This window comes from Fundulus heteroclitus, chromosome 5 (genome assembly GCF_011125445.2).
Source record: "Fundulus heteroclitus isolate FHET01 chromosome 5, MU-UCD_Fhet_4.1, whole genome shotgun sequence".
In the NCBI taxonomy this organism is placed as follows: Eukaryota; Metazoa; Chordata; class Actinopteri; order Cyprinodontiformes; family Fundulidae; genus Fundulus; species Fundulus heteroclitus.
The window spans coordinates 11,655,111-11,681,416 of NC_046365.1; the positions used below are offsets into that span (position 1 = coordinate 11,655,111).

The following is a 26,306-nucleotide window of genomic DNA, read 5'->3' on the forward strand; positions in this document are numbered from 1 at the left end:
GAAACAAAAAGCTACATGCTAATTATTAAAATACCAATAAATATTCAATAAATAGTTAAAACTTCTTGTGTGCAAATGGTTATTTCTGTGCAAAGTCATGCTCAAAGTGCTGTGCTAAATAAAGTGCTAATTAAGGTTCAAGTTTACAGTGCAAACGTGTTCTTAAAGTGCAATACTGGTTACTTTATAAAAACAGTCCCAGTAATGAAGACCTCTTCATTACAGAAGAAAAATGCCTTGTTAATGCTTAGACTGTTTTTTTAGATGATAGAATGCAACTACTTTAACCACTTGTTAAAACCAAGGTATACAGAATACCACTTCTAAATACACAACATATCAAATGATCTGGCAGAAGGGCTGCAGGAGCAGAAGATCAGTCTGAGTGTCCCTCCTGTCAGTGTAAAGCAGGAAATTCAGGTTACAACTGATAACAGCTCACCAACAAGTCTCTATTTCAGTTCTGACTTTAAGATTGTAGGGTTAGAGTTTAATGTAAACAGGAAAGCATGGATCCACCCGGCCATGTATCAATGCTTCAGACTGATCAACTGACATTGATGTCATGGTCTGGGGGGATTTTCTTATGGGATACTTTGGCATCCTTGTTCCCCTTGTTTCTGACGGCTTTCAGCAGGATACTTGTACCATGTAAATAATTTGAAATCACCAATCCAAATCTGAACAACATGTTTGATCTCAGGGGGGCGTTTCTAACACATTTTTGAATCAATCAAATCAACAATTAAGACATTTCTGAGATCAAAACTTGTCCTAGCAAATTAGTAGTACATTGTTCTATTTATCTTTTATTTAAAAGACTAAAATTTGCTTATGCTGGGAGTGTACTGTCTCATCTTCATACATTCTGACGGGTTTTTAAAACATTACAGACAGCATGATTAGATACATCAACAAAGCAGCAAAGACCAGTTTTCAAATCTTTGTGGATTTACCACAAAGATTTACTCCATATTTATTACAGCCCAGTTTTTTTTTTTTTTGCACAATCTAGCTTCATCGGGCTTACTCATCCAGAGAGTACATGGACCACTAGCATCCCCCTTTTTGCCCCCAGATGTAGGTTAAGGATGACACATGCTTCTTTAATCTGCACATCCCCCCTTACATTAAAAGAGAAGAAAAGACACGCATAGCTTAGAGTTATTTTCTCTAGTGGGTTTATTAATTCAACCTTGAAACCAATTGCAATTTTTATATACATAATCACTGGTGCGCTTGAAAAAGAAAAATATTTAGTTATTTTCGCTCCTCGTTGCGCCGAATGAGTGCGCCTGCCTGAAGAGGCGGGACTCTGACCCGCTTAAAGACGTGGGGGAAAAAAAGCCGAACTGTCTCCGTCGATTCAGACCGAAGAAGTCACCATCATGTCTGACTGCAGGAGGCAGTGGAACCGGGAGGATGAGCTGCCGGTCTACCTCGCGGGTCCGATCAGCACTGGGCCGAACCAGCGCAAATCCTACGGGATGTTCAGCTCCGTGGAGGGGGCGTTCGACAGCAAGACCATTGACTTTGATAACTACGCAGTGGGCAGGAAGGGGAACCGCACCCCGAGAAGCAGCAGCCGGGAGAGGGTCCTAGACACCAGTGATCCTGTGGGGAAGACTCCCGGAGAGGTCCGAGAGGGGTCGCGGTGCAGCCCAAGTGGAGACGCAAATGATGCTCGGAGCGACGTGGAAGTATTTACCTCTGAGAACGAGGGCCCCAACGGAAAGGTATGGTGATCGTTTTTGTTGCTTTTCATTAAATATAAATGCCCAACAGTAAATAGGCCTAAAGCTGTCAGCGCCTCTTAAAATCTATCCAGAACAGCTATATTATTCTATTAATAAATAAAGCAAAGAACATCTACATTTTAAGCTACTTTTATTCCAAAGAGCATCTCCCTTTGTCAGTAAATCGTAGTCATGTGCGGCCATGGTTCAGTTTGCAGAAATGTTTTTTTTTCCCTGCAGTGCAGTTTATTTTCGTGTACGCCTGCGTGACTTTACCCTCCCCCCCCCTCCCCCCACACACCCCAAATTGCCCCCAAAATGCAAGCTGCCTGTGTGGTGCTGAAAGGGACAGCGACACGCCACTACCTCCTCTGCGCTGTTTCTGTGCTGCCAGGCCTGCCAGGTCTGTTAATGCTTGGAGAGAAGCTACATTCAGTTATCACATGGCTTGCTGAAAAAAAGTGCAAGTTGTTCATAACCCTTTCTGTAAAAGTACCCTTTTTGAATGTTTTTGTAGTCACAATTTAAAGTTAATTTAAAAGTATACTTGTATTTGAACTTCCAAATTAGTATATGTACCTATACGGGAGAGCGAGGCACACCCTGACATTTTTTGTTTTGACAAAATAAAATATAGAGGAGCATTATTATATTGACATCCCTAAGAAGTTGCAGCAAATAAATCTAATTTGTTGTTTAAATCTATTCTTTCTTTTTTTGTTGACAATACCAGTTATTAATGGAATATAGGACTGCTGAAACACAAGCTGTAAATCTCTTATGTAAGTTTAAATTAGATTTTCTGTGGATTTTGTCTCAAAGAGGCTGGAAGTACTCACTGCCTGGCTGTTGACAACAATATGACAGATCTGTGTTATAATTAACCCAAAGGATTTGCCCTGTTTGTAAATAAATTAGTGAGCAATGGGCTTTCTTTCTCATTTGGATGCTTACTTTGTCTGTTTAATAGTTAACCTCAGCGCATTTTGGTTTTCATACTTGAATTGCATTTCAGAAATTAATGATCGTTTCAACTTGTATTGTAATACTGTGCATTTATACCAAGTTAAATCATTCATTACTAAATAAGCCTTGCATTCTGGAGATAGTTTAAGCAAAATATTACATACTATTATTTTTTACCTTATTGGGCTTTTTTTTCCTTCTCCAAATGTACTTGTATAGTTTAGGTAAACTACTTATAGCAGCACCATGTCAGTTTTGACCCAAGCATAGCTTAATTTGAGATATATTAAATGTTATATGACCCATTCTAGGTTACCACAGTCTGAGCTCAGACTGACATAACTACAAAACAAAACAAATATGACACTTAGCTTATCAGACATACGCATTTTTTGTTCTCTGACGTAGGATTTAATCTAGAGGGGTGAATGTGGCCTTGTTTTTACAAGTAACTCCATGACTTCTCAGTCTACTGGTCCAAAGTGTTCTGCTATCAGATAACAAAACATGGAGGGTGACTGTTTAACTTTGCGACGGTGCAGTGTTGCCAGTGGCTCTCAGGGTAACTAAACCTGGAAATTGCAGGTCTAGCGCCTCTAGTGGGCACAAGTTGCATACTGCTGCTTACAATAGCAACTAAATAAATAAAATGGGGTGCAGCGCCGTTGCCTTGCAACAAGAAGATCCTTGGTCCGGATCCCGGTCTGGAGTCTTTCTCAGTTTGCATGCTGTAGGCTACTTGTGCATGCTTATGGATCTTCTCGGGTTTCCTCCCACTGTACAACAGGATTATTAATGTATTTAATACGTCTAAAGCCTACCTGACTAAAGTGTTTGTCATGCAAAACAAATTATGTTTTGCAGTCAGCGAACTCATAGCTGGCTCACCAGGAAACAGTAAAAATAAATGCAGAATGCAAAGAGATCAAGCAGGGTGGAACGAAACGTGGGATCAAAGGCGTCATGGTGGTTGATGGGACGTGGTAGTGAACCCCCGAAATGAACCGCCTCTTATTCAGGCCTTATTCAGCCTTGGTCCGGCCCTGCTGTCAGGTGAGGCGCTGTATGCTCGTGCGCGCGCGGCGTGCAGCTCGGTTCCCCGCGCGCGCAAAGCCACCCTCGATCTCGTCACTCGCTCTTTTACGCACGTGCGCAACGCAAGCAGACGTAGCCGCGCGGCGGCGGCTTCATTGCTCTCTTTCTCCGCCTCAGCCGCAACAATAAAGCCTAGCCCAAGTCACGGCGAGGGAAAGACAAAGGAGGCACATCCGTTCGGGGCATCTCAGCGCTGCTGGATTCAGCCCGATCCGCCTGAGGGGGACAGAGGAGACGGAGGGAGCATGTCTGAGAGCAGCTATCAGGGGAATAATTGCATCCCCCATCAGACGGTAAAAGACCTACAAATCCCCGTTGCAAGCCAGAAAGGGGATTAAACTCTTAGTGAATGGCAAAGAACACCAGGCCCTTTTGTGTTTGTTGCTTCATTGCAAATCCAAGATAGCTGACAGTCTTTTCCCTCTGTCTGATAAAGTGCACTTCGTGTTCTCTCTCTGGGTTGGATAGTGTTGTGTAATCCTGTCGCCTGTCACTGCGGGATTAAAACAGTTGACGTGACGGTTGCATCGGGAACACGCTTGAATAAAGCAAAGCACCACTGGTGTGAGACGTCGTCCTAAAACCGTATGAATCACATATTTAACCAATATATGGACTGCTATTACAGATACAGATAGAAAGCATATCGTTCCTGTTATAAAGCTTTAATAAAGATGAAAGTGCTGAGATGCTGTCAGCAAGTGGAACCACGGGTAATCTCTGGTTTCCATGGAGACCCAGCATCTTCTCATATGCTGTTGCCAGGCACCCTCCATAGTGGTACAGGGTGTGGACACTAGTTTCCCAGAAAAAGAAAAAAAAGGTGCTTTTTCATATTTGAATGATTACTAGTTAGACCATGGTAAAGGTTGTTAAATGTTGTCAAATGTTTTTGTTATGTTTTGTTTGAAGCATCCCATAAACACTCAGATTCAATAATGATACCATAAAATAATTTTACAGCTATTATTTCTCATGTCAGGCTTTAAATGGCTGAAACTCAAAACTGCAGGGCTTGATGTCTTTTTAGATTTTCACTGCACTGTAATATGTTTCCTGCATAGCTGTCTATGACATAACCGATTGTGCAATACGCTATACTGAAATCCCAACGTTCCTTTGAGCTCTCCCTCCTCACGATCTGCTCCTCCCGCAGGATGGAAAGTTGCTGATCAAAGGGGGGAGGGTCGTCAATGACGACCGGTCTTTCTATGCGGACGTCTACATTGAGGATGGGCTCATTAAGTACGTATGAAGGGACGCTGTAGTCAGTTATCATTGCAAATGTTCAGTGCAGCCTCGAATAGTCGTTAGCCAGATTATTCATGCTTCATGAATTTTTCCACATTTTGTCACATCACAGTCACAAACCTCAACTTCATCTTCCTATGTACCCAGACCGCTTTACCTGTGCCTCCTTAAGAAAGGCATTTACTACATCATGATGCTGCCACCAATGTTGGTCTCGTCTGACAAGAACACCACATGTTTACATTATATGCAATGCTGTGAAAAAGTGTTTTCAACCTTCCTGATTTTTATTTTTATTTTTTTTTTGCTTGCTTGTCACACTTGAAGCTATAGTGGACAATCTTAATTCTGCTTCGAGCTCCGGGGAGATTATCTTATCTATTGGTTGTCCCACATGCCACTCATTGTGACATGCTCACCTAATGCCAAAATAGGCATACTCGTTGCTTGCTAGTTTACTCTTGCTGCGCATGTGCACTTCTAGTGTTTATGGATACATAAACACTAGAAGTTAGCTCTAGTGTTAGCCGTTCATTGTAGCTCCGCTGCTCTCACCGTATCCTTTGAAAATGACCGAGAATCGCAAGAGGCAAGTTGCCTTATAAGTTTAGAAGAACAGGAAGGCTTCAAAGGAGAGAAATAAGAGCAGAGTGGATTTGGGAGATTCTTTCACGCGATCCCCTGAGGAACGGAATAACAGGTAAGATGGTCTTGCTCATGTGCATTCAGAAAGCGACTTGGCCGTTTCTTATCTATATTTCTGGAAAAAAAAAAAAAAATCCACTATGCCTTAATGTGTTTCAGAACATCAAACGGATTAAAAAAAATGTAAAAGACAACACAAGTAAACACAAAATGCTGTTTTCAGTGAAGATTTTATTATTTAGGGAGAAAAAAAACCCAAACCTACAGCCATATGTGAAAAAAGTGAAAGCCCCATAAACCTAATGACTGGTTGGGCAACCCTAAGCAGCAACAACTGCAATCAAGTGTTTGTGATAACTTACAGCAGCAAAATAGCCTCCTGGCCATCACACCACTACCATGTTTTACTATTTTACTGGTGTGATGCTCTTTTTTGAAACGCAGTGTTATTTTTACATCTGATGTAACGGGACACACACCTTCCAAAAAGTTCAACTTTTGTCTCATCAGTCCACAGAATATTCAGACAAAGTTCTAGGGGATCATCAAGATGCGTTCTGGAAAAGTGCAGACGGGCCTTAATGTTCTTTTTGCTCGGCAGTGGTTTTCATCTTGCACCTCTACCGTGCAGGCTGTTTTTGCCCAGTCATTTTCTGATTCTGGAGGCATGAACTCTGACCTTAACGGAAACGAGTGGGACGTGAGGTTCTTTGGATGTTGTTGTAGGGTCTTTTGTGACCTCTTGGATGAGTCGTCACTGCTCTGTTGGGGTCATTTTGGTCGGCCAGCCACTCCTGGGAAGAAAAACTGTTCCACGTTTTCACCATTTGTGGGTAATGGCTCCCACTGTGGTTTCGCCAGAGTACCAAAGCTTCAGAAATGGCTTTGTTCCCCTTTCCAGCCTGATAAATTTCAATTACTTTCTTTCTGTTTGTTCCTGAGTTTCTTCGTATCTCAGCATGATGTCTATCTTTTGAGGATCTTTTGGTGTACTTCACTTTGTCAGGCAGATCCTGCTTAAGTGATTTCTTGATTGAGAAGAGGTGTGGCAGTAATGACGCCTGAGTGTGGCTAGAGAAGGTGAACTCAGGTGTGATAAACAACAGGTGAGTTTTATTGGGGGGAATCAATCAGTTTTCACACAGTGCTATGTGGGTTTGGATTTTGTTCTCCCAAAATAATAAAAACCTTAATTGAAAAACTGCATTTTGTGTTCACTTGTGTTGTCTTTGACACATTTTAACATTTGTTTGTTCTGACACACTTGAATGTGACAAACATGCAAAAAAAAACAAAAAAAAAAAAACAGGAAGAAACACTTTTTCCCACCACAGTAGCTTGAGAAAAACTGAAAGCAGCACTTGCTTCTTGTTCGTCTCCCATGTGAATGGTGTGTTCAGAAAGTATGAGTTTTCCACCATAAATAGCATTTCATATTTAGGCCAGAAAGTATTTATTTCTGTCTTATTTAACCAAAAAACTTGTGAATTGTGAATGAAAATCGACAAGCATGAGTAGCCCATGAAAGCCCTTTACTTTTGTATACTGCCTTCGTATGTCTGCTTTTCTCTTGCCTCTCTTCCATCTTTTTATTTTCTACACGTATCCTTGGCAGGCAGGTGGGGGAGAACCTGGCTGTTCCAGGCGGCGTCAAGGTAATAGAAGCCAAGGGTCGCATGATAATACCGGGGGGAATAGACGTCAACACGTGCCTGATGAAGCCTTACCTCGGCACACAGCCTGTAGACGATTTCTTCCAGGGCACTAAGGCTGCACTCGCTGGCGGCACCACCATGATCAGTGAGCGTGGACATTTTCATCTCAAAACATCACAGCCACGTTTGTCCTCATCATAACCTTTAATGTTTTCCTCCCATTCAGTTGACCATGTGACCCCTCAGCCAGGGGACAGTCTGTTGGAGGTGTTTGAGCGCTGGCAGGAGGCAGCGGATAAAAAGGCGTGCTGTGACTACTCCCTGCACGTCGACATCCCCCAGTGGAACGAGAACGTTAAGGATGAGCTGGAGCTGCTGGTGCAGGACAAAGGTGCGACAACTGCTTCTACGACTTATGATTCATTGCTGCAGTTCTTCACACCATTCTCAGCGTGGATGTAATTTCTTGTGAACATCAGGGACAGATTTAGAAAGGATCCAGCCAAGCGCTCAGTCCTCTTACGGTCAAGACACACCGGTGGTCCGAAGGTTTCGACCACAATGCTGCTGTGGTGTCACTGCGCAGTTTTTATTTTTATTTTGCAAAGACAAACATTTGTTTTTGGGTGCAGCTGCAAAGTGTGTAACCAGCTTATCCAACGTAGCACGTTGTGTGTTCTGTTTTCGTTTCAGCGAATATGTGTTGCGGTCGTTGGCTCAGATTATTGTCCCAAAAGATGTTTCACAAATCTGATTAGGAGGGATGAGGCATGGGATTTTCCTGGCATAATAACTTTGAGGAAACCACATCGTCACACAAAAAAAAAAAAATAAATCACAGTATTTACACAAAACTGTCAAACAGACTATGATCTACTGGCAACTAAAAACTACTGATGTTAAAAAAACAAAAAGGCAACTGCTAAAATCATGCAGTTTATGATTGTTATTGTAATAATGTTATTATCTATCATACTTACGTGTTGTTATTTTGATTCTGTTACAGGGGGTTGTGCAACAGTATAGACAAAATACTTACTAAATTTGGCAATAGTAGTGAAGAGCATTATAGCTTTTTAACCAGCTGTGTGTTTATAGGGCAGCACAGGTAAACCTAAAGCTGACACAACCAGGTCTATTAGTTGATACCTTGAAGTTATTATATTATTATTATTACTATTAAGTTAGACACTCAGCAGCTTGCAGACTAAAGTTTCCCACAATTTTAAAGTTTTACCTTTGCAAGACTGATGAATGGCACAACTTAAATTTACATAGTATGGAGGCACGACTACATATACGACTCAATAAATAATTTCTTAAATTTTGTTCTAAAATGCCACTCGGATAATGTGTAATACAGATTTATTTACACAAAGGCTGATAAATCTCAAGTGTTTATTTGTGTACATTTTCAGGATTACAGGTGACAGTGAGTGAAAAAAAAGACAAAACTAAGCTTCTCAGAAAACTTTATTGTTGCATAAGAGCAATTGAAAACAAGTTTATAGTACAAAAATGTTGGCCTACTGTCCATGTACTGCACAGTATATGTAGTATTTGTTAAAACAGGTGACCAGCCGGTGGCTCTGCTTAGGTATTAATGAAGCCCAGATTGCTTTTATAGCTATATATATATATATATATATATATATATATATATATATATATATATATATATATATTTTGAGCCATAATCATTAAATCATCAGCCTGAAGAAGACTGCGGTGCGTGTCGACAAATCCTCTGGCATCTCATACCGTCTCATCAGCATAAGAACTATATGATAGATCATGTGGCACTTTTAATTTAACAATGCCTTCCTGGTAATTCTTTATGTTCTCAGCTGCTCATTATAAAACCATGTCCTCTGTTGTCAGGCATCAACTCCTTCCAGTTGTACATGGCTTACAAAGATGTCTACCAGATGTCTGACGCTCAGGTAGGATCCCTATTCAGTGAAATAACCGAGCCAACTAATTCTTCCCAAGCTCAGAAACATATACAGTAGTCTCTAAGCTTATAACTTTTCTAAAAACATTAAACTCTTTGGACTATTGTCCTCCAATGTCTGCAGTTGTATGAGGCGTTCTCCTTCCTGAAGCAGCTGGGCGCCGTGGTGTTGGTTCATGCTGAGAATGGAGACCTGATTGCACAGGTAATTCCAGGCCCCGGCTTCAGACACAGCTGAAAAATATGCATTATGTAACTCACTCATCTTTCAAAAGGATAGTTAGAGGATTACTGCTACTGCGCTAACTGCAGATGATGGCAGGTTTTTATCTTTGGCTGGCATTAGTACTGACTTTAAATATACTAATGACGATGAAGTAATAGTGAATGAGACGGTAATGGTGACGATCTTGATGCTGAAGGCAGCAGCGACAACGGTGGCAGTTACAGCATGATTTCTAACAGAATAAAGCTGTATTTTTTAAATATCATAACACATTAATACAAGAGCAGTTATGAATATTATTTGCATATTTGTTAACTCAGTCACCCTATAAAGATGCTATAAAAAGGAGTGGTATGTGGAGTAAAAACCAAACTATCCATTTGAAGGCGATGTTATCTTTAAAAAACCCTTTTGTCTTAAACTTGAATCCCTTTCTTATGTAATGCAATCAAAGCCATCACTACCCTTTAAAATAACTTGCGATTCATTGTATATCGCTGACAGTGGCTGGAGAGAATGTAAATAATTCAAAATTTTTGCTTCAGGAACAAAGAAAAATCCTCAAAATGGGAATTACTGGTCCTGAAGGGCATCCTCTGAGTCGCCCTGAGGAGGTAGTTTTTCTCTTGTATTACACCCTCGATGTTGAGCGAACAATCTCTGACAGAAATACACTAAAGTCTTTTCTTCTTCCATACAGCTGGAAGCTGAAGCAGTGTTCCGTGCCATCACTCTTGGCAACCGTGTGAACTGTCCGGTCTACATCACCAAAGTGATGAGCAAGAGTGCAGCCGACACCATCACTCAGGCCCGGAGGAAAGGTATACCTTTCTCTCATCCAATTTGGCCCTATTTTCAAGTTCTTAATGTGACATTTAGGAAATTTGCATTACAAAGTAATATACTGAGATCTCACAGAGAACTGTTCAATACATAATTTAAAAATGGAGAAAGTTATGGCACCCCTGAAAAGCCACCAAGATATTGCCATCCACCTAAACTTAGAAGCTGAGCAAAGAGAACATTGATTAGAGAAACAGCCAAGAGGCCGATGGTAGCTCTGGGGGAGCTGAAGAGATTCACAGCTCAGGTGGGAGAATCTCCAGAGAGAACAACTGGTTGTCGTCCACTCAACAAATCCTGCCTTTGTGGATTTTGGCATGTGTGGTGTGAAGTGAACCCTCTACATTTCCCTGAACATACCATCCTTAGAGTAAAACACAGTGGTGGCAGCACCATGCCAAAGGAATGTTTCACTTCTGTAGGGCTAGAATAGCTGGTTGGAGTTATGGGATATGGATTATGGGCATTGCTGGAAGATGACCTGTTACTGCACTATTCTTGAGATTGGGATAGAAGTTCACCTTCCATGAGGGTGACCCTAAACTAGGGTTGATACGATACTAAAATTTCAAACTCAGTTTCCATACACATAAGTAAAATACACACCACTCGTCACCATTTTCGATACCACAGCAACATTGTTTTTTTTTTTTAAGACACAGTCCCCCAAGTTCCAACACACCTGTTTACTGGAGCTGGAGACTTCTGGGACAGATAAGGGCAGATTTAGTTGTTAAAATGGCCCAGTGAAAGCCCTGAGCTAAATACAATTGAGAATCTGTTCTATTTTTCCCCCCAAGATTTCTATTAGTAACAATTGCAATCCTTGTGTCATTTTCTGCCCACTTCACCACCACACAGTCCTTTGTGTTGGTCTGTCTCACCTCCCAACAAAACACAAATTAAAACACATCGTGTTTTGTTTTACTGAGAACTAACAGAAAAAGTTAAAATGATGTCAGCATCGCTAAGACTACTGTAACCATGGAACAAAACTTTCCTTGTTTCCAAAACACTTCTGTTTCTTTTATTCCCCAAAGGTTCTGTAGTTTTTGGGGAGCCGATCACAGCCAGCCTGGCAACTGATGGCTCTCATTATTGGAGCAAGAATTGGGCCAAGGCAGCTGCTTACGTGACCTCTCCGCCCTTGAGCCCCGATCCCACGACTCCAGACCATCTCCACACACTACTGGCCTGGTAAGATCCAAGCGGTTACCATGTCTGTAATTGACCGAAGCTGCTCCGTCTGTCTGGTTCTAATGCTTGAGGCAAGACGTTCAATCGCTCAAATCACATTCTAATATCTTGTTATGCATTATAGGGCTGCTTGATGTTGCTTATTTGTCTGTAACCTTTGCATAATGTCATCGGTGTTTAGCATCTAGGTGACAGGAAAAGAGACCCAGTCACTGTTGCATATTCTCATGTGTGCTATAGACAGCATAATGAATGTCAGTGAAAAGAAAATGAAACAGATGGAGGAAAGGGGAAACATATGCACGGCGAGACAAAGGCCAGGGGAAGACCAAGGTTAGAGAGACTTAGTTAGAGAAACTTAGCTAATTTAGAAATGGTTTAATTTAAGGGAACCACTGAAAAGGACAATAGTTAAGATGTAAAGTTAGAGTCCGACCATGAGGAGGGAGCAAGAGCTTGAGACCAAACCTACTTCTGCTGTCCCCCCAGACAAACACACACCCAGCTGCATCTTCCAGCTGCACTTTTTAGTATGTCCCTGATACCATAAATAGACCAGGGCCTAGAAGCTCTCATCAATTGTTACCTTGGATACCAAGAGCCTCCCTCTTCATCCTCTGCCCCCCCCCCCCTCTTTCACACTGCTGTTCTGCCCTCCATGTTCATCTCCAGCTTCTCGAGGCGGTTCCATGCTGTCACTCTGGCGAGACAAAAATGTTATTAGCATCCTCCTCAGAGAAGAGAGTACTTTATCCGTTCTTCATTGAGAATAATTATTGCTGTAATAAGCACTCTCTTGGCATTAGAGTGATGATCAAACAATAATCACTGTAATTATGGGTTAAGAAATATGCCTCTCATCAAAGATGTAGTTTAAGCTAAGCTCTCAGTTGGGTTTACCATGTTGCACAAAAGAAAAGGGTTAAGTGAGTGTTTCTGTTCTGGTAAATTAACAGGTGCACTTGGCGTTGGCACTGCAGCTCTCTTTCACCATTCAGACTTGTGCAGCTGGCTGATTTTATGCTTTTAAGCCCTTAAAACATGTTCTTTAAATCACATGCTCGAGGGGGACACCTGGTGGCCAATCTACGAAAACAAATCCCTCTCAGATGAACCAGTGTACCCTATACAGTGCCTTGCAAAAGTAATCATATCACTTGAAGATTTTCACATTTCATCCTATCACAGCCAAAAACCTGTGTTTCTGTGTTTCTTTCCACCTGTGAGAAATTTAATCTTGATATATAAATTCAGGCGCTGTGTGAAGGCCTCAGCGGTTTATAGAGAACATTAGTGGACAAACTGCGGCATGAAGACAAGGCCTTGACAAATTCTCATCTCAATGAAGAGTAAATATACAAGCATTAAAACTTAGTTTTCCACAAAACCGACAGGCCGGAAAGGAGGGTCTAGACTACTTCTTAATCAGAGAAGCAACCAAGCGACCTCGTTGATATCCTAACAATGTCTATGCTGACACTGGAGAAATCTGAACAGGACAACTATCAGTTATGCCCTTCACAAATCTGGGCTTTACAGAAGTGTGTCAAAGCAAAGTTGTGTTATAAGGAAAACTACAAGAAGTCCTGTTAGCAGGTTGCCAGAAGCTCTTTAGGGAAGAATGGATTGTGGTCAGTGCCCTGCTGATATATATATATATATATATATATATATATATATATATATATATATATATATATATATATATAATTATAGATCTAAAATAATGTGGTATATGGCATGTTTCTCATTTTCCCTGATCTCGTTATATTCAGTCATTGGAGACATTATGGTCAAAAGATTTTATTTTTTATCAGAATACTGACTCGGTGTCCCTATGATTCCCTGTGACAGCGGGGACCTGCAGGTGGTGGGCAGCGCTCACTGCGCATACAGCACTTTGCAGAAAGCAATCGGCAAAGACGACTTCACCCTGATCCCAGAGGGGACCAATGGAGTTGAGGAGAGAATGGGTTTTGTCTGGGACAAGGCTGTGGTAAGCAAGGATTGTCTATGTCTTTCTGTATCTTCTTTGCACCAGTGGATATTTTATTTTGTGTCTAATCTTCTTTAAATTCCCTTTCTTTTCTTACCAAGGCCATGGGAAAGATGGATGAGAATCAGTTTGTTGCGGTAACGTCGACTAATGCGGCAAAAGTGTTCAATCTATACCCGCGTAAGGGACGCATAGCCGCAGGCTCTGATGCTGATATCGTCATCTGGGATCCTGACTGTGTCAAAACCATCACTGCCAAACTGCAACAATCTGTAAGAATACAAATTCTATATATTTATTTATGATTTACAAAGTCAGATTCACCAGAAGTTTGGTCTAGGGTTTAGATTTTTTCAGGGTATAAAAATGTTCTCGTTTCAAGCACCATTGATGATGATTTAGAAAGGTTTTAGAGCAATCAACCAAACTTTTCAAATTAATGAAAGTATGAACATAACTTGTAAACTCTGTGGACAAAGAGTTATCAGGACACATGACTGGGATAGATTCAGGAAGGAAAGCTCGATTTGTTTCTCTTTGTTGGGTGCAACATATTTAATCAAAATCTCTATAAAGAAGTGAAGCAAACAAAGTACTGTGCTGTTACTGTGGAGCAAGGATGCTCTGTGAAAAGCTGCCTTACAACATTACACCAGAATCCCCTTTTAAACATGCAAATCTGCTTTGAGCAAAGCAAGACAATACATTTTTAATGTATTCAGACTGTTTGCTGGATCTCACAAAGACTCCCCGGCCTAATGCCAGCCTGAGGTTATAATCCCTCTTTACCCCTCAGCTTTCCTTGCACTTGCCAAAGTCCCACTTATACACCCCCCACCTCCCAGCCCATTGTCTTAATTGCCACATTATTCTGCCTCTGTGTTCTCTGACAAAACGCTTGCTCTGAAGCAAAATAGAAAACCTCACTCTCTCCCTCCCCCCTTGTCAGAACCCTTGTCTGCCTTGTATTTGTTTTAGTTTTTCTGTCTCTCCAACATAGGCTGCAGAATACAACATCTTTGAAGGTCTGGAGTGCCGTGGCGGGCCGGCGCTGGTGTTGAGTCAAGGTCGGATAGTTTATGAAGGCGGCAAACTGCAGGCTCAGCAGGGCACTGGCCGGTTTCTACCCCGCAAGCCCTTCCCTGACTATGCCTACCAGCGGGTCAATTGTAGAAATCAGGTAGAACCTAGATTTCCAAAGATATTACAACAGCAACATTAAAAATCTGTTTAAAAGGTGCATTGGTTACCTGACCGCTGCATGATGTTAATCAATTATAAGAAGTCATACGCTTAGAGCAGCAGCAGTTTTGATCCAAGAAATAGCTTCTGTCGTCAAAAAAGATGAACTATAGAGTATACAATGTGTGTTTTTGAACAAGTAACAGTTCTGTTGTTCTTTTTCTTGTTTTTTTGCTCTTTCCTCAACAGGTGAAGAGCATGCAGGGTGTCACTAGAGGGATATATGATGGCCCTGTGTACGATGTTGCTCCTGCACCCAAATACATCACCCCTTCGCCGTCAGCCAAGACTTCCCCCACCTCCCACCAACCACCGCCGATACGCAACCTTCACCAGTCAAACTTCAGCCTTTCAGGTTCAGTAAATGCCACTTTTTAAAATAACCTTAACACCTGGGTAGGACAAACCTTTTTAAATTGATAGTTCAATCTTGTATTGAATTGAAGTTGTTTGAAGTTCTAATCAGTAATGCTGGTTCCTTCACCTGCAGTTGAATGTTGCCATATTGCGGCTGGTTTGTGAGTAAAGAGAAATCCTCGGAACACATAGCAACTAATTAGATGGAGCCACTGATTTAGTTGATTTTAGCTATTTGAAACAAATCAAGTTGAAAATGTTGATCTGTGAGATGCAATGCAATAGTAGGGGATATTTACTATCTACGGGTGCTATCAGTCTGATTTGGTAAGTATTTCTAAACAACATAATGACTTGTGAAAGCACAGAAAGGTGAAATCCTCAGTGTCATTGCACAAATGAAGGTCTGACATGAAATTACATAGTTAATTGCACCAATTGTAGACTTAATGTGGACAGATGAGTCACAGTTTTGTCCGTAAAACTTAGTAACACAGAGGATGTTCAGCTGAGAAAACAGAGACAAAGTTAACTGTCTCTAGCAAAAGTGTAGACGTTTGATTAATATAATTAGGTGTTTTGGCTGTGATTTGCAGTTTGAGCTGTTTCAAAAGTGCTCAGATCACATAAAATAAAATTGGCTCAGTCTGACTAGCCGGTAACCTTCCAGCTCTTTGAGTCTTCATTTCTGAACAAACTTACAGTGATGATGTTTCAACTACAGGTAAAAGAATTATGCATGATAGTATCTGCACTGAAGCTCGCCTTCAAAAAACCCCAACTAATCCTTTCAGGTTCGAAATTTTGTAACTAATATATTTCTAAAATTTGCCTGTGTTTCCTCAGGTGCTCAGGTTGACGACAACATCCCTCGTAGGTCTGGCCACCGCATCGTAGCCCCCCCTGGTGGTCGCTCCAACATCACCAGCCTTGGCTAAAGGCTTGACTCAGCATAAGCCATGGCTGGTGAAGGATTTCACCTGTGGAGTGTGTGTGTGTGTGTGTGTGTGTGTGTGTGCACATTTGACTGCCACAAAATAATACCTTTGTGTACACTCCATACTGATCGTTTTTATAGATTTGCACTTAAATTAGGGACATCCATGCTACTAGTAAAACATTGTGATTCACAATCAGACAGCCTATTTGAAACCACACTGAAGTCTTTGAGGACAGACCCAACCCCAAAGTGGTCATGATGTTGTTTTGTTCTTCCTTTTGAGCACGACTTTCTCTTTATTCTTCCTCGCCGTCCACTTCTAAACAAGCGAGTCTGCTCAGACATGGTGCTACTTTTCCACCACCGGGTGTACTGCAGAAGAGGTTACTTTAATTGTCGGCATCTAGTTTGAACGCATCTAGATTATTCTTTTTAGTTGAACTAAAATAGATCAGTTTTGCATAGGCTATTGCATGGACAAATCTTTAAATGTTGCACTACTTGTTGTTAATTGTGGCAACGCGTTAAACATGAAACTGCACTAGAAGCACATTTGTGTTCAACAGCACAGACATGTATTTGTATCCTGGGAAATGTAGATGCTTTAATAACGTAATCCCATTCACTGTGGACATACAGTCGGCTGCTTCCAGCACCGAAACATAGCATTCACCGGGAAGGTCCTGCAACTGCAATAAAGACCTGTCCTCCAGCAAATACTTTATGCAAATGTGTTAATGTTCTCCTAATAAAATGTGAAAGTGGTGCAGTAGCTGAATGAAAACAACTGTTGAGTTTAGCTTTAGACTTTAGACACAACAGGCTTCCATGGCAAACACTTCAGAACCACAATCAGCTTTTATTGCCAACTTGCTTCATACAACGACGAATCTCACTTTCCCTCACTGAAGACATTTAAGTACAATATACTAAAAAGGTAAATAGAAATATTTTCCTTGTAAATATGAATCAATACTGAAGGGGAGTACAAGGTTGGAGTGCTTCAAATAAAGCATAGCATCCACCTGGGTAGTCTGACTTTGAAGTGATCATCAGAGAGAACCCCTGAGGGAAGAAACTGTCTCTGTGGCAGCTGGTTTTAGCAAATAGGGCTCTGTAGTGCCAGCTGGAAGGTAAACGTCCAAATACTATGTTTGCAGGATGTCTGGGCCTGCAAAGATGTTTTTATCTGACCTTAGACCTGTACTGTCCTGGATGGAGGGAAGGTCTGATGATCCTCTCTGCACTGATAATTGATTTTGTGATATTTTTGAAACTTTTCTGCCAATCACTGTTCCCAGAAATGGATCATTGTTGTTAGAAAATCCTTAGATCACTGCTGTAAAAGGTTAAAGTGTAAAGGTTTGAGAAACCTCCCCTGCTCTCTTAAGCATTCTTTGTAATCTGTTTACATTCCTTTTTATTACCTCTAGGTGTTTTCTTTGTTTTGCTACATTTAGTGTTTATCAACTGTTCCATATTTCTTGACGTGCTGCAATGTGTCCGTTGGAACCGCTGATTATTAATAAAGACCCGACTGTTGACAAAACCTATGCTGTGAAATTACTTTTATGTGTATAATGCATATTCAAGGAAATAAAATAAAAAATAACTATTGGAATCGAATTATGACAATAAAAAAAGTGTATCGTGATTTTATTTGTCTAAAGAACACAGATTTTGTTGGTTTTAAACTGAATTAAACAGCTTTACAAACCGCGGCATGTAATTTACCAGATGAAACTCCTCCTGCGCAAAGACTTAAACCAGTGGCAGTTTTTAACCAGCGCAATATGGCTTAATGTCCTGTGTGGCATCCCACTGGGGTTGGCATACACATTACAAATGTAAGAAAACATTGTTTTACCTCATGACTGGCTAATGGTGCCAATTTACAACACATATAATCTCACTTTACAAAGTCATATTCAATCATATCATCCAGACAGATTGGTCAAAAAGTTTCCTGTCTAAGGAAACCCATCGAGTCTTGACAAGCAGCATTTGCTCCTCCAAAAAGAGCGTAGAGCCACAGTGGACAGTCGTCTGCATTGTCGATGGCTTTGCAGCAATCCCTCATACAGAGCATGCATGAAGTGACATTGGAGAGGAAAACTCCCCTTTAACAGGGAGAAAAAACCTCCAGCAGAACCAGGCTCAGTGTGAACGGTCATCTGCCTCGACTGGGGGTTAGAGAAGAAAGATCAGACACAAAAAAGCACAGAAGCACACACGTTACGTTATAAAAACGTTCTACGTTACCATATAATGTAGAAAAGATTCCTGGATCAATGTGTGCTTTTTGTGTCTCTGCTCTTGATGACGTGGTTAGGTCTTACTGGACTGGAACCTACAGAGTTAACGCAGGAAGGTTAACTTTACCCAAGTTGTTTTTTATTATATTGAGTTTGACTGGTGTAAATTTAGACAACGCCACATGCTGTCACTGTTGACTGTAATTTCCAAACAAAAAACACAACAGAAAAAGTGAAGTGAGTCTTCATTGCTTCCCACATGAAAAAAGAAGAAGAAGAGCACCGTTGCAAGAACACTTCCGAAGGACCCACAACTGAGCTCTCAACACTTCTCTCCAGAAGAGTTTGAGTCATTTCTACCAACAAAATTGATGAAGGAGCTAACAGGTGGGCGTTGTCCTCACAAGCTAAAACCAACTGCATTACTATTTTTATCCACAAAGTGCCTAAGCCCCGCCGCCTTGCCAGCAATGGGAGAAACATCAGAGGCAGGCAACACCGGAAGCCCTTTTAAATAACTAAGGTACTGCCACTGCCACTGGTACTGAACGTTAAATACCGGACCCGACACCGGACTGAAGACCAGACCGTAAAAAGGTGTTAACGGACCGAAGACCGGACTGATTAGATCCTAAGCAGGTGTTATTGGACCTGACACGGGACCCAGATCACTACTTGCTGAGCTCTACTTACGAGAGGAACATGTATTTCATCATTCTATCATTATTATCATTATTGTGATCAATAATAATATTATTATCTCCACAGGAGAGGAGCTTGATAACTAAGATTGACGTTTTGACAAACTGGATTAAAAACTGTGAGCTACTTTGTTTTGGCATACAGTAGAAGAGAAGGGGCCTCATCATTTACAGCCTCACAGGTTCCTCAATAGAACCTTGGTTGACCCCCTTCCACACGAAGGAGAAAAAAATGGTAGGATGGTAAAATGATGCTGTATAACAATGGTGATGTCATTGGCTTATGTTGATCAATTTATGCATATTAAGAAACACATTTGTTTCTTTAAGCTAACATTAGCCATTCACCTGCTAAGTGACTGGTGCTAACTAGATCTAGCCACGTTCAACAGGCAGAATTTATTTATATTCTTACCTGTGAATTACATTATCTAGATTCAATAGTTTAGTCCTAATAGACATTAGGAGCTTCCATGCATTTTTTCTTTGTTCTGTCCTGTTTATTAATACTGTTACTAGCTTTTTCCCCTTACAGCAATTGAGTCATGGTTTTGAATGACAGCTGAATCTTTTCAGGGTCCCATCTATCTTTTCACATGTGAATTAGTGGTTTCTCTCCAGGTACTCCAGGTGTCTTTTTTTTATTTTAACCCAAATATTGCACACGGGTTTTAATAATCCAAGTTGTGGGTTATTCATTTCATTCCATGTTTTGTTGGCTTTATCCTAAGACATTATTTGTTCTCACATTATTCACCTTCCTTGCGATAGATATTCCAATCCTGGGTTCTTAAGTCAACCCACGGCTGCAATGGTCCATATTTGAACAAAAACTAGGTGAGCAAAGTGTTGTGGGAAATAACTGATTCCGGAGTTACTTATTAAATAAAAGCAAAATTTCCAGCACTTTATTGAGAAGCAGAGCAAAAGTAAACACACACCCTTGCTCTCCCAACTTTGTTCTGCTCTGTTCTGCTGCCCACAACATCTTACGCATTGCTATATCAGACTGCAGCTTTGGGTAACAATAACGGCACACAACCCAAACATTGATTGCTAGAAAATGCATGCATTTGCCTTGCGGACCAGTGGAAAGTGGAGCCTCCTTCAGCAGGTGTCAAGAGAGCTGTTCAACACAAGGAGTAGGTCCGAGATGATAGGGCTTTAGAACCTAAGCTATACTGTAATTTTCCATCAACACAAAATAGCCCAAATTGGATAGTTTTTAGTTTCTGGAACTTTGATTAATTTGGCCTTAAATTTGTCTTGGGGGTGGGGGCAATGTTCAAATTCATGCCACAAACCAAGGAAATGTCTTTTTAATTTTGATCTGTATGATGACTGATGAGATGTTGCAGTTTGCATGGTAAGTTTGTATGAAATCTGTGCGTGTCGGCTGTATTTTACAGTTTTTTTTTTTAAGTTAATTTTATCTCATCGTCTTTTATTGATTTTATGCCCTTCGTTGAGCTAATATTGTAAGTGTGGGAAAGACTTTGGTGACAACGACGGTTGCTTTTGAAACTACCGAAACCCCTGATGTTTGCAGATGATACTGCTGTCATTGGGCTGATGTGGGGCAATGATGAGTCTTCATACAGACAGGAGGTGGATTTCCTGGTCCACTGGTGCACACAGAACCATCTGGCGCTAAACCTGCTACGAACTTCAGGAGACATTTTTTACATCATGCAAGCATTGGGATCTGACATCATATTCCTTGTCTGTACCCTCGAATCCGAAGAATAAAGTTGATTCTGATTCTGATTTTGTGTGGTGCTAGTTAAACAATTAATTAATAATTAATTATTAATTCAACAAAGTTAATTGACTTGAACAACACACAAAAGACAGAAATGTACACATGAAAAAAATACTTGGTGCTGGTTGAGCTCTAAATGAAATAAATTACAAAATCTCAGCAACTGCATCAAACCAGCCAAGTGACAATATTCTTCAGTCTAACACCATTCATGTTCAACGTTAAGATGCAGCAGCACTGAAACCCGGTTAAGACAACAGCACGTGTTTTATTTTAAAATGCAAGAAAGTTTGAATTTTGAAAGCTAATTCTTATGTATAAAATCTCTCTTGAAAATACCAAGAGACCCCAAACTGAATCGGCATAGTAATAAGGAATCAACAACAAAATAAAATAAAAAGCCCAAAAGTAATATTAATGATAAACTGAAAAAAGTCTATAATGACAAAAAATAGCAAACCAAATAGGACTATATGACATTTTATGTAATACGTTTCTTAACACTAAATAACTTCATGCATGGTTTGCACAGTAATGCAATTGATAGCAGCAAAAAGGTCCTGGGTTTGACCTGGGGTCTGTTCTCTGTGTGTGTGTGTGGGAGTTCTCTTCGGGTAATAATAATAATAATAATAATAATAATAATAATAATAATAATAACTTTATGAAGTGCTTTCTTTGAATGTGTTAAACAGTAGATGATAAAAATAGCAAAACAAGAAATAAAACAATACAATTTCAAAACAGGTTAAAACATAAAGACAAAAGGAAACACTAATATTAAAACAATATAGTTTGGGCACCGAATTAAGCTGCATAGGGTAAGGTAAATTAGTGGGTCATTAGCTTGGCTTTAAAAACCTCCACAGAACATGCTTGCCGAACGTCTAAAGGGAGATCCTGCATGGATAAACTGAGATAAAACATGGATGGATGGAACTTTATGCTTGTAGATGCATTTGTTAAAAGTATAATCTAGTAAATAAATCCTGAATTAATCCTTAAACTGCTAGCAAGAAATTAAATTACAAATCTCAGAATATTAAGTCCTCTAGTTCATATTAAGTTTATACAGAGGGGCAAAATTATATTTTTGCATCTAAGCAGCAAGACTTTTTTCAGCTAAATGTGACTCTGTTAAACATATTTTATTCAGTCCACGCAGTTGTTAGAAATAATTTGTCATTTATTAAAGACTTCACTTTCATATTTTATAATGCACAGATTTTTTTTTTCTTGTTGGATTCTGACAGAGAAAATTCACAACAAAAGACCGAAACACTTTCCAGGAGGATGACAGCAGTCAGTCAGTCTAAAGCTTCTGTTCAGTCTGAAGAAATAACCAGCGAGATTGTGTTTGACATCGATTTTTATGTTCCTGAGGATTCTTGTTCACGGTGACATAATAAACTGCATACCTGGTGCCTATAGACTGCTATTACACAATTCAAAGCATTTGAAAAAAAAAAAAGTCTTCTTGTCAGTATGATGTTTCTTTTTCAGTATGTGCATGTTTCCCTCCTTGTACAATGTCAGAGTAGGAAGGATGATGTACATTTTAAGCTCTCAGACTTAAACACTCTCAGTCTTACATTTGCCTTTACATAGGCATCAGACATTTCCTGGCAGCAGGTGGGAGTATTAAGTCTTCCTTGGGATTCCTCTACAAGCTTGGCGCACCTTTCCTTTGGAAGTTTGTCTAACTCTGTTTGCCAGAATCATTTAAGCTCCAGCAGGCTGCCTGGGAAACATCAGCGCACAGCTATTTTGAAACCATTTGATATAATCCTTTTGATTTAAAACCCTTATTACGAGAATATCCTGACAGGCTGCAGCTCCACCAGGAATGGTCACAGAGACATACAAGAACATTATACAATTAGTGGTGCATAAATGTGAATGTGAATTTAGAGAGCAGCGAAACACTTTAAATGGATGCCCTTCTTTCTGTGAAGCCAATTTTAGATAGGTGTCCCAGAAAATAACAACAAAGACCGAACAAATATGACCAAATGACTGTGGCAGGATTTAATAATATGTCTGAAATTGTTTATTTAACAATTCCAGACAGACGGCATCATCCAATGAGGGGGAAAAAACACTTAAACCTGTGGCAACTCTAACATACTTAAACATTGTTTGTTTGTGCTAATTAATCCAGCACATAAATATTGTTCTGGTTAAATATTCTGGAGAACAAATTTTGACTTCAGATGTAGATGTTTTGTTCAGGACAACCACCACACTTAGTATTCTAAGACTCCGTAGGTTTGACTTTACGCCGTTAATCATACGTTGCACCTAAGTAGAGAAAAAAAAAACATATTTCTCCACTTTTAATATTCTGCCCTTTTTTGCTGTTTCTTTCCAAAAATCAATGATTTATTCAACCAATTCAATTCTTTGCCTCTGTACTCTTCCTCCAGACTATGGGAACTTGATTTTCTAAATGAAACACACACTTTACGTTTGGACCACTGAGCAACAGTTACGTTCCTTTGGTTTTCAAACCCATGAAAGACGCTTCAGACTTGTATCAAGGAGTACCTCAATACAAGTCTGTTTACAGTGACTGCAGGAACTCTTGACTGGACCTTACCTCACAATCCTTCAAAGCTGTGGTTATCCCTTTTCAGTGGCGTCTCTGGCTTGATAAGTGAAATGGGGCAGAAAAAGTCCACACCTATTAGCAGTAACTAATTTTCCTGTGATTAATACAACCTGACATTGATCAATTTTAAATAAAATAGATAAATTAACTTACACCAACACACTAGAAATAGCCTTTTACATAAGCTAAATGTAATTTAATTTCTATACATAAAATTACAAATAAAGCCTCAATAATACTTTTCATTTATTGAACAGAAAAGATTCACATCAATCCTTCAATGAGCCAGCAAGGACAACCAGCTCAGATGGTCTATCTATCCGGCAGAATGTAAACGTAACGTGTGCAATTTAAGTATTTTTATTGGACGATCTGAGCTTGGGGCCAAAAGATTTGTGCCCCATGACTAACTACTGAGAGAGTGTTGGGCATGAGCACTGCAATTTCAGATGTTCATTATTTAGACAAAGGTTGATGGGCCGGCTCCAATATCGAGGCGCTTCAAGAGGATTTAGCCTACTGAGCTTGTCAGTTTTCTGACAGACTTAGATATACAGAAACAAATGTTTATAATAGAATTTTATTGGCAAGGGAAACTGTCTTTTTATTTTTTTATTTTTTTTTTTACAATATTACTCTATAAAGAACATAGATTACATAGATTATGTCCCGCTGATTATTGTGAACATAGAGCTCCACAGCAACATCTAGTGGAGCCAGGCCTCACTGGCCCCAAATGCAGAGACTCCACAGTCCCTTTTGCCTTTGCACCTTTTTAATGTTTTTAAAAGCTTTCCATTAATATCCTTTGATGTAACACTCAGTGAACAGCTTACTACCTTACCACTTACTTGGCTTGCTCACTTTGCTAAGGCCATCAGGGACTGTATGTTGGACAACTATCAAGTGAGCAGGCTGCCCTATGACCGTGGAAGGATTAACAAAGGCCATGCTATGATATTAGTAAATGTTATTTCTTTGTTCTTATCTAACTTAGTTTTTGTAGGGAAACTGAATTTTTAGGCTTCATTACCTGTAAGCCATAGTCTTCAAAATGTAACTTTTCAGTAATATTCTAACTTAGAGAGACGCATGCACGTTTGATATTCCAGAAGAACAAAACATGAACTATTTAATTTTCAGAGGGGAAAGAAATAGGGCTTATTCTATTCTAACATGTCTTAGCTTACCGTTTTCTTTGTTTCCGCACCGGTTGAATTCAAGCTGTAAAAGGGAGCGCTAGACTGGAAGACCTCCATGTGCCTTTTAGTGCACAATGGCTTCAGTCCGGCTGCTATACCATAAAGGCCTGACGGGTATGAGCATTCCCAGCTCAACGAGGTACCTCTGGACCTCATTTATGATGGTCATTATTGGCTTGCCAAAGCCACTTATATCCTCCAGTTCAGGTTGGCTGAGCTGCCAGTTCTGAGAAATCTGTTAAAGGTTTCAGCTTATTTCCTCATGGGAGGGCTGCTGTTCTCTCCAACCACTTTCATCAATATAAGACCTTTTTAGGTCCTTCTGAGCATTCACATGATCTTGCCTCACCCTTTCTTAGTGTGTGTCCTAATTATGTAGATAATAAAGTCAGGTTCAGGCTGAGGAATCATGTTTTTAGGACTTCATAATTTAGAAATGAGATACATCAGAGAGACTCTGTGGGAAAATAATATTAAAAGTATGAATAGATTAACAAAATTCTCCTAAAACACGTTTCTGCTTTGTTTGCATCATATTTAGGCTGATGAGGAGCCTGTGCATACTCTGAACTACAACAAAAAGTAAAAAAAAAACAACAACGTTATTATTGTAATATGAATAGATATAATATGTAGAAGTTTTAGTTTGTGGTCAGTTCTTTTTGTCATTTTTTATTTCAGTTTTTTTTTTAGACCCTGATGTATTTTATCTAGTCACAGAATTACAATTCAGTAAGTCTACAATCTGCATTTCATCGTATGAGGGTACATAGGTGCACATTGTTCTTGAGGCATTACAGCTCAACCCGCTGACAGCCGTGATTGATGTCTTCAAGTCTTTTCAGGCTCTGGAGGGTCTCCAAAGTGGCACCACATCAGGATACACTGCAGGTCACACCTATTGGCAACTATGGCAAAGATATGTAAACAAACTGTATCTGGCATTGCAGTAGCATTACACACTGACAAAACCTTTGAAATTCCAACGTCCCATTTTAAGAAATAACTTACCATGCTTATATAGTAACTGGTTACACAATCGTTGAAATCCCTTTACAGTAAGATGAATATTTTAGATTAATTAAACAGCATTGATCAAGGCTAATGCAGTGCTTTGTTTTTTTTGTATATGCAGAATCTACATGTTCTTTATACGAGACCAATATTAGCACGCCATTCAAGAAATTTAGGGATGTTGTCACATGTCAGCATTTTGATTATCATGATATGACGAAGACGCTTTTGGCTCACTCTTTCCTCCCGTGTACCTTCAGGGCTAGAGCAAAGTTCCCCCATTGATGTTACTGTGCCTCTGTATTTTTGTGGTTGTTCAGTTGATCGCAGGCACTCTCTGCCCAATCTGGATGACACACTAAATTAGTCACAGAAGACACAGAGATAGGCCTGCTAAGGAAATATGAAGATCTTCAATGAGCCATGAGAAAGATGTAACTCAACAAGCTGTGCTCCTCGGTCTTCATGGTGCTGCTGTGTGTTCATTAATGTTCTACCAACCTCTGAGGCCTTCACAGAACAGTTGGGGAACATACTGGATTAAAACAGGCCACCTTCAAATGCACAAGCCCACTTTCAGAAAATGAAACCCATGCGTTTTTCTCTCTCCACAGCACCTACATGTTCTGGGCAAAGTTGCTTACTGATCTGTGTATGA

The 26,306-nt window shown here is 40.1% G+C and overlaps 1 protein-coding gene across 3 annotated transcripts; it reads left to right on the top strand.

Annotated features, from left to right (window-relative positions):
- The first annotated feature begins 1,332 nt into the window (after positions 1 to 1,332).
- On the top strand, positions 1,333 to 17,654 carry crmp1 (collapsin response mediator protein 1). Of its 3 annotated transcripts, none has more exons than XM_012865544.3 (14): positions 1,335 to 1,736; positions 4,954 to 5,042; positions 7,309 to 7,493; positions 7,575 to 7,739; positions 9,230 to 9,291; positions 9,427 to 9,507; positions 10,074 to 10,142; positions 10,229 to 10,349; positions 11,412 to 11,568; positions 13,423 to 13,564; positions 13,666 to 13,836; positions 14,565 to 14,744; positions 14,996 to 15,161; positions 16,010 to 17,654. In XM_012865544.3, the coding sequence occupies exons 1-14, from the start codon at positions 1,389 to 1,391 to the stop codon at positions 16,099 to 16,101; spliced, it is 2,028 nt and encodes a 675-aa protein (XP_012720998.2). In that variant the 5' UTR covers positions 1,335 to 1,388; the 3' UTR covers positions 16,102 to 17,654. The 3 variants fall into 3 exon arrangements, with proteins under 3 accessions (XP_021173729.2, XP_012720998.2, XP_012720999.2); XM_012865545.3 differs by lacking the exon at positions 1,335 to 1,736 and adding an exon at positions 3,827 to 4,090; XM_021318054.2 differs by lacking the exons at positions 14,996 to 15,161; positions 16,010 to 17,654 and having other exon boundaries at positions 1,333 to 1,736; positions 14,514 to 14,602.
- The last annotated feature ends 8,652 nt before the right edge of the window (positions 17,655 to 26,306 follow it).

Coding starts and splice junctions, on each gene's coding strand:
- crmp1 (XM_012865544.3), top strand. CDS start 1,389: ATGTCTGACTGCAGGAGGCAGTGGAACCGGGAGGATGAGCTGCCGGTC. Junction 5,043..7,308: donor ATTGAGGATGGGCTCATTAA/GTACGTATGAAG, acceptor TATCCTTGGCAG/GCAGGTGGGGGAGAACCTGG. Junction 10,350..11,411: donor CACTCAGGCCCGGAGGAAAG/GTATACCTTTCT, acceptor TATTCCCCAAAG/GTTCTGTAGTTTTTGGGGAG.